General features: G+C 35.0%; 1 protein-coding gene across 1 annotated transcript in view; it reads left to right on the top strand.

The window, feature by feature from the left end:
- The window catches only part of LOC134250221 (semaphorin-2A-like), a 74073-nt gene that overhangs the window by 45973 nt on the left and 15470 nt on the right, over positions 1–12630 (top strand). Inside the window, 2 exon segments of the mRNA XM_062732572.1 lie at positions 12031–12184; positions 12327–12519. Coding sequence (XP_062588556.1) covers positions 12031–12184; positions 12327–12519 — 347 coding nt within the window.

The raw sequence follows: 12630 nt of genomic DNA, 5'->3' as shown, positions 1-12630 counted from the left end.
GACCTGTGAAATTACTTCGTTATATCCGTAATTCGTTATAACTGTATGAGAAATTCATTAAATTTATATAGCTGGGGATCCAGATGACTTCGCTATATTCGTAAATTCGCAATATCCGTGTTCGTACTAAACGAGTTTTGCTGTAGTCATTTTCTATGTAAAACGGAGAAAAAAAAACGAAAAATAATCTAAAAATTCAAATGAAGAACTGTTACACCGATTTGTTTTCAAAATTATGACCTGGTATTTTGCTTCGTTGAAAAGAAATCAGCTTGAAAAGATTAGGTAGTCCTCATTAAGAACGACAAAAACATCCACGTTTTAGAACGTCACGGAGCAGCAGATAACAACAGATAACAATGCAATGTTGTGTTTTACTTAGAAAAAATTCTGAATAAATTCTTAAAATGTTGGAGGATTTAAGCTTAATCAAATAATGACCGGGGATCATTGTCAACGACAGATAATGATTCCCCACCCATATAAAAAAAATATCATTTTTGTAGAAAAATGCCACAGGGGTCATTATTTTATTTGTGAGTCCTTTAAAAAATTGACCCCCATTGAAAAATGACCCTCTTTAGAGTGATCCAAAATTCACAAATTTAAATTGAAGCGAAGCATTAAATCGTCAAAAAATATTTCATTTTAGCATTTTTAAGGAATTTAAAAACAAATCCATGGAAAAAATAAAACAAAATTGATATACGTGTACAATGCATGGTACATATCTTTATATAATTTTCAGTGTGATCAAACGAAGTAAACAAATTTTTGTTTATACGATAAGGGCATCCTGGCAAGCTAGAGGTCCTGAGTCAGCATGCACGTTGCCGTTGGTGCAACGGCAACATGTTGACTCAAGACCCCTGGCTTCCAAGAATGAAAATAGAGTAGTATCATCATAGAATCATTGAATCAAATACAAGTACCACAAGTATCCAAAAAGGGTAATTTAGAAAGGCTGTGTTGCAACCACTATTGAAATAACGACCACTATTGAAATAATTATATCAATAGTGGTTGAGAGTGCATTTCAATAGCAAACATAGTTAGTAACCACTATTGAAATAAGACCACTATTGAAATAATTATATCAATAGTGGGTGAGAGTGCATTTCAATAACAAACATAGTTAGTAACCACTATTGAAATGCGACCACTATTGAAATAACTACTTCGATGGTGGGTGAGAGTGCATTTCAATATGATAACCATTAAGTTTCATTCACCATTTGAATACAAGCACTATTGAAATAATTATTTAAAAGTGAGGTAGACTGCTTTTCAATATGATTACCATAGGTTTCAACCACTATAGAAATAGGACCAGTATTGAAAGAAAAGTTTCATTGAGTAATTTTTAATTTGTTATCCAAAATTTCACAATGATTGGATTTGGGGTGAAAAATATGTAGATTGATAATTAAAGTGTATGAATTAATAAGGATGGTTTAAGTGTGATAAAATTTTGAACATCACGGTAGGTTTACAATTTCTTTATATTCTAGAAATTTGTTATTTGCATCATTTGCAATGAAATTAGGTCAAAAAATATATACCGATTCAGGCATCCATTTTTTGTTTGCATCATCTGTCCTTAAATGAAGATTTAGATAGTTATTGAAATTATAATTTCAAAAGTGATTTAAATAATCATTTTGATAGTTACTTTAAAACTATAAAATCATAATTTAATCCATATTGAAATCTTTATTTATAAAGTGAACATTATTTCAATTGTGGTTGCAACCTATGTTATTGAAATGATTTTTACCCGCTATTGAAATAATTATTTCAATAGTGGTCGTATTTCAATAGTGGTTATTATCTATGTTTGTTATTGAAATACACTCTCAACCACTATTGATATGATTATTTCAAAAGTGGTCGTATTTCAATAGTGGTTAACAACTATGTTTGCTATTGAAATGCACTCTCACCCACTATTGATATAATTATTTCAATACTGGTCGTATTTCAATAGTGCTTACTAATTATGTTTGCTATTGAAATGCACTCTCAACCACTATTGATATAATTATTTCAATAGTGGTCGTTATTTCAATAGTGGTTGCAACAAGGCTGTATGCTGACAAAAAAGGACGTGCAACATGATGATATCATTGATCTTTGTCATGTTATGTGATAATGCCGAGTTTCTATCAAAGTAGGGTTTTTCAAAATTTTTGTCATTTGCAGCTGTTATAATTAACATTTTCAAAACAATATTTACTAAACACATTTTTTCTTAAACTTGCACAAGTAAATAGTTATTTACGCACTAGTACTTACTATTCTTCATATCCAGAAACTCAAAGCGTTTTGATTCCATGTCTTATGCACGCTTCTCTTGGGGAGCAGTTCATGCAAACAACTTTTTAAAATATAAAATCATAATTCATGAATATATGAGAAGTAAAAAAAACAAATAAAAACCTAACCACCACCATTTAGACAAAGTATAAAGCGAATTTGGAAAAAAAAACTTTTATTCACTACTTTACGTTTGTTATCAACAAAGAAATATTTCATCGAGGCGATGAAAAAATAACGCATCAAATTCCCGTGTGCACATTCTAATAACCAACACTTCTTGATCTGACACTTGTTTTTGGTCTCACAGAGCAAAACATAAAATTTTATGAGGCGCCGTTTTAAAATTTTTGAGATATATTATCACAAAATAATTCTTGATATCAAAAATTCAACTTTTTCACTTCAGAAAATGATTTTCTGATATCAAAAATTTGAATTCTTTATATAAAAAAGATTTTTTGATATCAGAAATTCGAATTTTTGAAAAAAAAATCTTGTTTATTTTCTGATGTCAAAAAATCGATTTTGTGAAGTATAAGGAATGATCTTCAATTAATTTTTCATAATTTGCTTTGACACAGTATGAAGAAAACGTTGCAAAAACGAAAATGATCTGGTTTTCATATTAAAAGCACTCTAAACATTATACACAGAACAAAGTGAAAGGGTGGAATAAAACAAGATTAAAACTAGAGGTACAGTGTGAGCACTGAGCTCACTAAGTGATAACCCTACCCCCGCCTCCCATACTTTTTTTTATAGGAAAATCCATGCTTTGTTCTGGGTAACACGAAATAAGCGACAGATTATGAAGTAAAATAGGAGGTGCACAATGGCATTATGTAACTGTATAATAAAGACTGTGTGAAAGTATCATTACATTTTATTCATTAGAGTGTGTCCGATCAAAAAGTAAAGTAGAGGATGTACAATGACACTGTGTCGCAAATATTCAGTATGTGAAAGTCTCAGATGATTTCATTCAAAATGTCTCTTTTTTTCCCCTTAAATCTTTTTTTTTATCAATAAGCGGGTCATTATTCTAAGGGGGTCATTTTTCATAACTTGGGGCATGCAAGTCTTTAGGGTAATGACAATTTTTCTACGGGCAAAAGGGTCATTTTTCGACTTCGAATAATGTCCGGAGGTCATTCTTTGCCGTAGAATAATGACAGGAGTCATTTTCTGCCGTCGAAAAATGACCCCGGTCATTATTCTATAAGGGTAATAGTCTTTACACAGGCAGTATTTGAGTGACAAAGACTCTTTCGGATGACAATATGTGAAGAAACGATTTAACTGTGAAAATCTGAATAACAACTTTAAAAATTTGGAACCCCAGGAAAGACATATACGCTTCAAAGTTGCTTATCCTGTGAGAGCAATTGTTCTTGTTAACAAAGCAACAGGCCCAATCGCATCATCTGGGTCTTTCCGTCAGAGGTCGGACAAACAACCTCGAATGTATTAATATCATCGGATGTTAAAAATTTATACATTTCCTGTTTAGTCAACACAGCTAAAAGTTCTCCATGCATTTATTTCAAAGATCGTGAAAAGGGAGGGTTGTCATGGCGGCTACCATATACATGTACATTCGAGGTCGTTTTTCCGCTAAAGTTGGAAAGGCCCGAGAAGTTGCGATTTCAATAGGCCCAGACAATATTAGTCACAAGATTTTTGAAATCCACCATGTATACTACTGTAAAACCATTATGTTTATTGCTTAACAGGTCATTAGTTGATTGTATTTTTCCCTGCAAATGGAAAGTTGCTAATGTTCTCCCTTTATTCAAGAAAGATGATCCTTCCATTATGTCTAATTATAGACCAGTATCACTGTTAAGTTGTATTGGTAAAATATTGAACGAATCATATTCAAACACTTGTATAATCACTTTCGTGAAAACAATCTTTTTAGCTCACCTTAGCCGAAGGCTCAATTGAGCTTTTCTGATCACATTTTGTCCGTCTTCCGTCCGTCCGTCCGTCTGTCTGTCTGTCTGTCTGTCCGTCTGTAAACTTTTAATATTTTCGACTTCTTCTTAAGAACCACAGAGCAGATTAAGACCAAACTGGGTACAAAGCATTCTTGGGTGAAGGGGAATTTAAATTGTTAAAGTGAAGAGTCAAGTCCCCTCACAAGGGGAGATAATCAAGAAAAGACAAAAATATGGAGGCTCATTAAATAATCTCAAGAACCACTGGGCCAGAAAAGTTGAAACTTATGTGGAAGCTTCCTGGAGTAGTGCAAATTCTAAATTGTTTAATTCATGACCCCCAGGGGCAGGGCGGGACCACAACAAGGAATCAAAGTTTTTCATCGAAATATATAGAAAAAAATTTAAAATCTTTCTCTCAAGAACCACAGGGTCAGAAAAGCTGATACTTATGTGAAAGCATCTTGGGGAAGTGTAGATTCTAAATTGTTCAAATCATGACCCTCGGGGTAGGACGGGGCCACAATAGGGAATCCAAGTTTTTACATAAAAAATATTTAGGAAAAAAACTTTGAAAATCTTCTTCTCAAGAACCACAGGGCTAGGAAAGCTGAAACTTATATGGAAGCATTCTAAGGAAGTGCAAATTCTAAACTGTTCAATTCATGACCCCCAGGGGCAGGGCGGGACCACAATAGGGAATCCAAGTTTTTACATAAAAATATATAGGAAAAATCTTTGAAAATCTTCTTCTCAAGAACCACAGGGCGAGGAAAGCTGAAACTTATGTAAAGCATCCTTGGGTAGTGTAGATTCTAAACTGTTCAAATCATTACCCACGGGGATAGGGCGTTGCCACAAAAGGGAAGTGCAAAGTTTTACATAGAAATACTAGTATATAAGAAAAATCTTTGAAAATCTTCTTCTCAAGAACCACTGTGCAAGAAAAGCTGAAACTTATGTGGAAGCATCCTTGGAAAATGTAGATTTTAAATTGTCCAAATCATGACTCGTGGGGTAGGATGGGTTCACAGTAGGTTTCACAAGGGGGAAAACTTGTTTATAAATATCAGGCTGGATTTTTACAAGGTCATTCCACTAATTATAAACTAATAGAAACATATGATACTATTGCTAAAGCTGTCGACGACTGTGAAAACTGTTGTATGATATTCTGTGATCTTTCTTAAGCATTTGGTCGTGTGTGGTAAAACGGTCTCTTTTTTAAACTCAGAATTTATGGTTTAGAGGGAAATATGTTTCATTGGTTAAGGAGTTTCACAGAAGGTAGATCACAACGTGTATTATACAGAAACTTGTTATCTGACGAAAAACCTTTATACGCGGGTGTCCCTCAAGGTTCAGTGTTAGGACCTCTATTATTTCTTATATATGTTATGATGTTGCTGAAGAAAAGTTTTTGTAGAGTATTTGCAGATGATAACTCCCTACAACAGTCATCTAAAAATGTTAATACTATTGAAAACAAACTGAATTCTTATCTTAACAAGCTAGAAATTTTATCGAAAAAATGGCTTCTTAAATTTAATCTTTCTAAAACTAAAGCAATATTTTTTAGTCTAGGAAAAAGTGTTATTTGTCCTAAACTCTTATTCCTGCAAAGCCAGCTAGAATTTGTTTCTTCTTATAAACATTTAGGGATTTTTTCTCACAAGATCCTAGTTGGTCTACACATACCGATACTATTCTAGCTAATGCATATAAAAATTAGGCTTGTTAAAAAAACTTAAATTTGTAGTCAACCGGAAAACCCTTTCACTCATGTAAACAACCTTTATTAGGCCACAGCTAGAATACGCTTCCTTGGTGTAGAGTAGATGTAATGTAGGTTATAACTATGTGCTGCTAGAATTGTCACAGGCTCCACTCTGTTAGCTTCTAAAGATGCACTTTATTTTGAAACTGGATGGGAACCATTACATGAAAGAAGGAAAAGACTAGACTAACTACAATGTATAAAATTGATAAAAACCAAGTTTCTGAATATCCCACTGATAGAATCCCAAACTGACGATGTAATCCCTCAAGTAACAGTACGAGAAACTCGCAGAATTATAACATACCGAAATGCAGATTGCAAGCTTACAAGTCAATTTTCGTTCCCCTTGTTATTGATGAATGGAACTCATTACCTCTTAATGTAAGAAATTCTTCCTCGTTAGCTATTTTTGAATGTCTATTTCTCACAATAAACAAATACCACCCTCTTACTTCAGTTACGGAATTCGACGATTAAATATGATACATACGAGGCTTCGACATACATGCAACTGTGTGCTTAATAGCGATCTTCTTCTATGTAATGTAATCTTGAGTCCACTATGTTCTTGTGGAAGAGTGGAGGATACTCATCATTATTTCCTCTCATGCAAAAAATATACAGAAGTCAGAAAAGAATTCTTTGACAATTTTTTTGCGAATGGGTAAATTACATACTGTCGATATTCACACCTCGAAAAAATGTATACCATTAATGCAAAAACTTTCCTGAATTACGGTTGCGGAAGTAAAATTTGTAAGAGAGACAACAGCTTTTAGCTCACCTGAGCTGAAAGCTCAAGTGAGCTTTTCTGATCACATTTTGTCCGGCGTCTGTCTGTCTGTCTGTCCGTCTGTCAGTAAACTTTTCACATTTTCATCTTCTTCTCAAGAACCACTGGGCCAATTTCAACCAAACTTGCCACAAAGTATCCTTAGGTGGAGGGAATTAGAGTTTGTTCAAATGAAGGGTAACGCCCTCTTCCAAGGGGAGATAATTATGGATTAGTGAAAAAATAATGGCATTATTAAAAAATCTTCTTCTCAAGAACAACTGGGCCAGGAAAGATGAAACTCATGTGGAACCATCCTCAGGAAGTGTGGATTTAAGTTTGTTCAAATTATAACCCCCAGGGGTAGGACGGGGCCACAATGGCCGACCAAAGTTTTACATAGAATTACATAGGAAAATTCTTAAAAAATCTTCTCCTCAAGAATAACAAAGCCATGATTGATCATATTTATATGGAAGCATCCTCAGGTAGTTTGGATTCAAGTTTGTTCAAATCATGACCCCCGGGGGTAGGATGGGGCAACAATGGCCGACCAAAGTTTTATATAGAATTACATAGGAAAATTCTTTGAAAATCTTCTTCTCAAGAATAACAGAGCCATGATTTATCATATTTATATGGAAGCATCCCCATGTAGTGTAGATTCAAGTTTGTTCAAATCATGACCCCAGGGGGTAGGGCGGGGCACAATGGCCGACCAAAGTTTTACATAGAAATATATGGGAAAATTCTTTAAAAATCTTTTTCTCAAGAATAACAAAGCCATGATTGGTCATATTTATAATGAAGCATCCTCACGTAGTGTAGATCATATTTGTGTAAATCATACCCTCTCCCCTTTAAGGAATGGTTGGGACTACTTTTGGGTTGAAACTTTTCAATAATAAACTAATTTCTACTTTTATGCTAGCCACAGTGTTCAGGTGAGCGATGTGGCCGATGGGCCTCTTGTTCTTTAATTATGTTCCCCGAACGAGGTTGGGGAACATATTGTTTTTACTCTGTTTCTTTTATTATTATGTCGCCCGAAGGAAATTGGGCGACATATCGCGATTGTACGCATGTTTTTGTTCTCCAGGCTCTTTCTCGGAAATGGCTAGGACAATCTTCTTCAAACTTTCCTCAAAGGAGGGTCACTGGGTATTGTTTTATTGATGAAAATTTGAAAGTCTTGTCCAGTTCGGACGCTATTGCTTACAACAGCAGACTTTCTAGTTATGTCGCCCCGAACGAAGTCGGAGGCGACATATTGCGATTGTACATATGTTTTTGTTGTCCAGGCTCTTTCTCGGAGATGGCTGGGACAATCTTCCTTAAACTTTCCTCAAAGGACGATTACTGGTTGTAGTTGTGTTGTGTAGTAATTCAGTTTCAAAATGGCTACCGTTGCCATGGAAACCTGCAAAAAGCGACGAATTTTTCCTGCAGGTGTTTTTCTCTGGTCACTTGAACATTCGTCATGAAACCTGTTATGTCGTCCCGAACGAAGTCGGGGACGACATATTGCGATTGTACGCATGTTTTTGTTCTACGGGCTGTTTCTCGGAGATGGCTGGGACAATCTTCCTGAAACTTTTCTCAAAGGAGGATCACTGGCTATAGTTGTGTTGTGTGGTCATTCAGTTTCAAAATGGCTATCGTTGCCATGGAAACCTGCAAAAAGCGACGAATTTCGAAATCACGTGAAATGATTTATATACTTAATATAACTTATACATTTTTGATGGAATGCTTGGAAACGTATTATATAAGGATATATTAATAGTGTAGATAATATGACACTGTCAAATTAGCAGGAACTTACATGCATGTACGTTCGCTTTGCTCTGATTGGCTGAAACAAAAATCTTAATATCTTTTTTGTTTTAGGACGAAATTCTTTGAAATTTTAAATGTAGTCATGCATTAGGATATCCGACAATATGATATATAACAATAATCATGAAAAGACATGCATGCACGTGCGCTGCAATCTGATTGGCTAAAACTTTAAATGGCTACAACTCCTTTGGTTTTCAACGAAACAGGATGGGATTTATATCATAGATAGACATAATGGATTCCTACAAGAAGGTATGGTCATCATGCATATGCATGCACATGCGTGCATGAGCGCTTTGCTCTGATTTTTATGTCAAAGAACTGAAAGGACTGACACGAGTTGATGATTATCCAAGCTTAGCTAATTGGTATTGTTTTAGTGATGAAAAACATGAAAGTCTTGTCCAGTTTGGGGCGACATACGCTATTGCTTGCAATAGATGACTTTCTAGTTTTTCTTCTTCCTGAGAAAATTTTGTCCATGAGTGATCTTGTAAAATAACATCCGACATATGTGAAACCTTTTTAGGGTCAGTAGACATGTTATGTAAATTTACCGAAGGAAGGTCATTTTGCACGCACGTTCTTGCACAAGCGCACACGACCAACACGTGAAATGACCAATATAATGAATACAGCCGTAACTTTTTTAATCTTTGATGAAATGCTTTGAAACTCATTATATAAGGATATTTTAGTAGTATAGACAAGGTGACATGGTCAAAATAGCAAGATTTTACGCGCATGCAAGTGCGCTTCGCTCGGATTGGCTGAAACTAAATTCTCAACATCTTTCATGTTTTTTAATAAAATCCTTTCAAATTTTGGAAATAGTTATACGTTATGGAGATCTACAGCCTGATATATAAGAATAATCATGAAAGCATGTGCATGTACGTGTGCTTGCAAGAGCGCGCACGTGCAACACGAGAAATGTCTATTATAATTGATATGAAATAACTATGTAAAATTTGGATAAAATGCTTTGAAGGATATATTAGAAGCATAGACGAGAGGGCGTTGTCAAAATAGCAAGATCTCATGCGCATGCAAGTGCGTTGCGCTCTGATTGGCTGAAACTAAATTATCAATATTTTTCTTGTTTTTCGACAAAATCGTTTGTAATTTTGAATTTGGTTATACATTAAAAAGTTCTACAGCATGATATATAAGAATTATCATGAAAAGCATGTACATGCACGTGTGCTGCAATCTGATTGGCTAAAACTTTATATGTCTACAACTTTCTTAATTTTCAACGAAACGGGATAAAATTTAGAATATGAATAGGTATAATAGATTCCTACATTATGGTACTATCAAAATAAATGCACAAACTTGCATGCTTTCACGTTCGCGCGCGAAATACGCACCATGGCTAATTTATTTGAAAAACAGTAAAATGTATATTGTTTTGAATTTTTTAATTATACTCACGATATTTAGATATTTTAGTTGTTTAGACAACATGCCATACTCATTTTGCATGTGCATGCACCTTCATGCACGTACAATGCATTAAATGACATATAGTTGATAGCATTGTAGCCTTTATAACTCTTTGATGAAATCCTTCGATACTGATCATATTTTTAAAAATGTCCTACGGGGATTAGGCACAAAAAAGGATTTGGGGAGCGTTTGGGGAACATCTGTAACGGTCCCCGTTACAATCAGCACTAGTTCATTTTGCTATTTCGAAAATGTAATCGTCTAAAATTTAATAGCTGACTCGCTACTAGAATCAAAGATATAAGGTTCCATGGTCACTTTCAGATAACTTTAAATTCTTTTTGAGATATGCATTATGTTCGTGAAATTATAAAATTTGTTAAGAAAGTTTATAGATTTTTAGCAACATGAAATGGTTTTGCATGAAAGAAGATCAATGCATGTCTTTGTGAGAAGTGGTTTGATTTCATTTAATATAGGATAAGTTTTTTTTAAACATTCATCGCAATCTGTTTGGGACTCTTTTACGGCTGAGAATTCCATCTTGAAATTGTAAATAAATGCAGCGACATGAAGATTTACAGTTAATTCGTTTTTAGCTCACCTGAGCCAAAGGCTCAAGTGAGCTTTTCTGATCAAATTTTGTCCGTTGTCTGTCGTCGTTGTCGTTAACTTTTCACATTTTCGACTATTTCTTAATTTCTCACTGGGCCAATTTCAACCAAACTTGACACAAAATATCCTTAGGTAAAGGGGATTCAAGTTTGTTCAGATGAAGAGCCATGCCCTTATTCAAGGGGAGATAATTAACAAATAATGAAATTTTGATGATATGTTTTAAAAATCTTCTTCTCAAGAACCACTGTACCAGGAGAAAAGAAACTCATGTGGAATCATCTTCAGGTAGTGTAGATTCAAGTTTGTTCAAATCATGACCCTCGGGGGTAGGGCGTGGCCACAATGGCCGAAGTTTTACATAGAAATAAATAGGGAAATTCTTTAAAAATCTTCTTCTCAAGAACCACTGTGCCAGGAAAGATGAAGCTTATCGGGAAGCATCCTCGGGTAGTGTAGATTCAAGTTTGTTCAAATCATGACCCCTAGGGGTAGGGCGGAGCCACAATGGCTGATCAAAGTTTTACATAGAAATACATGTATATAGGAAAATTCTTTACAAATCTTCTCAAGAACAGCAAAGGCATGAATGATCATATTTATATTGAAGCAACCTCAGGTAGTGTAAATTCAAGTTTGTTCAAATCATGACCCCCCCCCCCCCCAGGGTAGGGCGGGGCCACAATAGCCGATCAAAGTTCTACATAGAAATGTATGAGGAAATTCTTTAAAAATCTTCTTCTTAAGAATAGCAAAGGCATGAATGATCATATGTTTATGGAAGCATCCTCAGGTAGTGGACATTCAATATTGTTTAAATCAGCACCCCTGGTGGTAGGGCGGGGCCACAGCATAGAATCCAAGTTTTACATAGAAACATGTACAAAAAATCTTTAAAATTCTTCTTTTCAAGAATAGCAAAGCGATGATTAGTCCTGTTCATAAGCATTCTCAGGTAGTGTAGAATCAATTGTGTTCAAGTCATGACCCCTCGGGGTATAAGGCGGGGCCACAATGTAGTCAAATGTATACATAGAGTGACTGAAATATCAAGTATTAGAGAAACGTTTTTAATGAGTGGGTATTGGAAAATACTGTGTGAAATGTATAGCAAAAGTATTTTTTAGAGATTCTTGGCGCTGTTTTTACGTTACATTACCGTTAAGTGTGCTCCGCGGGTACAAAACATGTTGATTTTAAAATGAAGTAAATTGATTTCTGTTATATCAAACGGAATGAAACTTTACGCATAAATAAATATTAAGGAATCTACAGTATATGTTTCTGAAATTATTTGTAATTTTTTTAAGTAATGGGTGGTCTGGTTCTGCCATCTGTGCCTTTATGGTTGATTCGGTCAAAGACAGGTTTGCTGACCGGGTGTACAAGTACCAGGAGACGCCAAACTCCATGTGGACCCCTCTCCCTTTCAGTAAAATCCCCGCTAGAAGTGAGCCAGGAAAAGTATGTTATAACAACTCAGGCATAATGAAAAAATAATGATTCACCGTAAGCTTCTGAGACAAGTAATTATTCCTTTTCCTTCCATATCAATTTGCGTAAAAATTAAAATTGCAAAGCAATCATTATTTACATTTTTTTACAGTGTATCAACAATTCTAAGAGCCTGAAGGATGTTGAGGAGAATTTTATGATGGAGTATCCCCTTAAGGATGCTCCAGTACAACAACAGGGGAACAAACCCCTGGTCTTTATGGATGGCATCCAGATGCAAGTTCTTCAGGTGGATACAAAACGAAGTCGTCTGGGAGGTTCCCTCATTTTCTATGCTGCCTCTAGTAAGTTTCCTAGCAAAAACATGAATTTTATAGTTAGTCTATGGTATAATTAGTATGTAAAATTGACCTCATAAACAATCAAATCCTCAGTGTGGGCACCGGTAACTGTTA

This window comes from Saccostrea cucullata, unplaced genomic scaffold (assembly GCF_032062105.1).
Source record: "Saccostrea cucullata isolate Sc308-1 unplaced genomic scaffold, CSIRO_AGI_Scuc_v1 ctg6404, whole genome shotgun sequence".
Taxonomy (NCBI): Eukaryota; Metazoa; Mollusca; class Bivalvia; order Ostreida; family Ostreidae; genus Saccostrea; species Saccostrea cuccullata.
The sequence above is the reverse complement of the archived record's forward strand: the minus strand, read 5'-3'. Positions and strand labels throughout refer to the sequence as shown.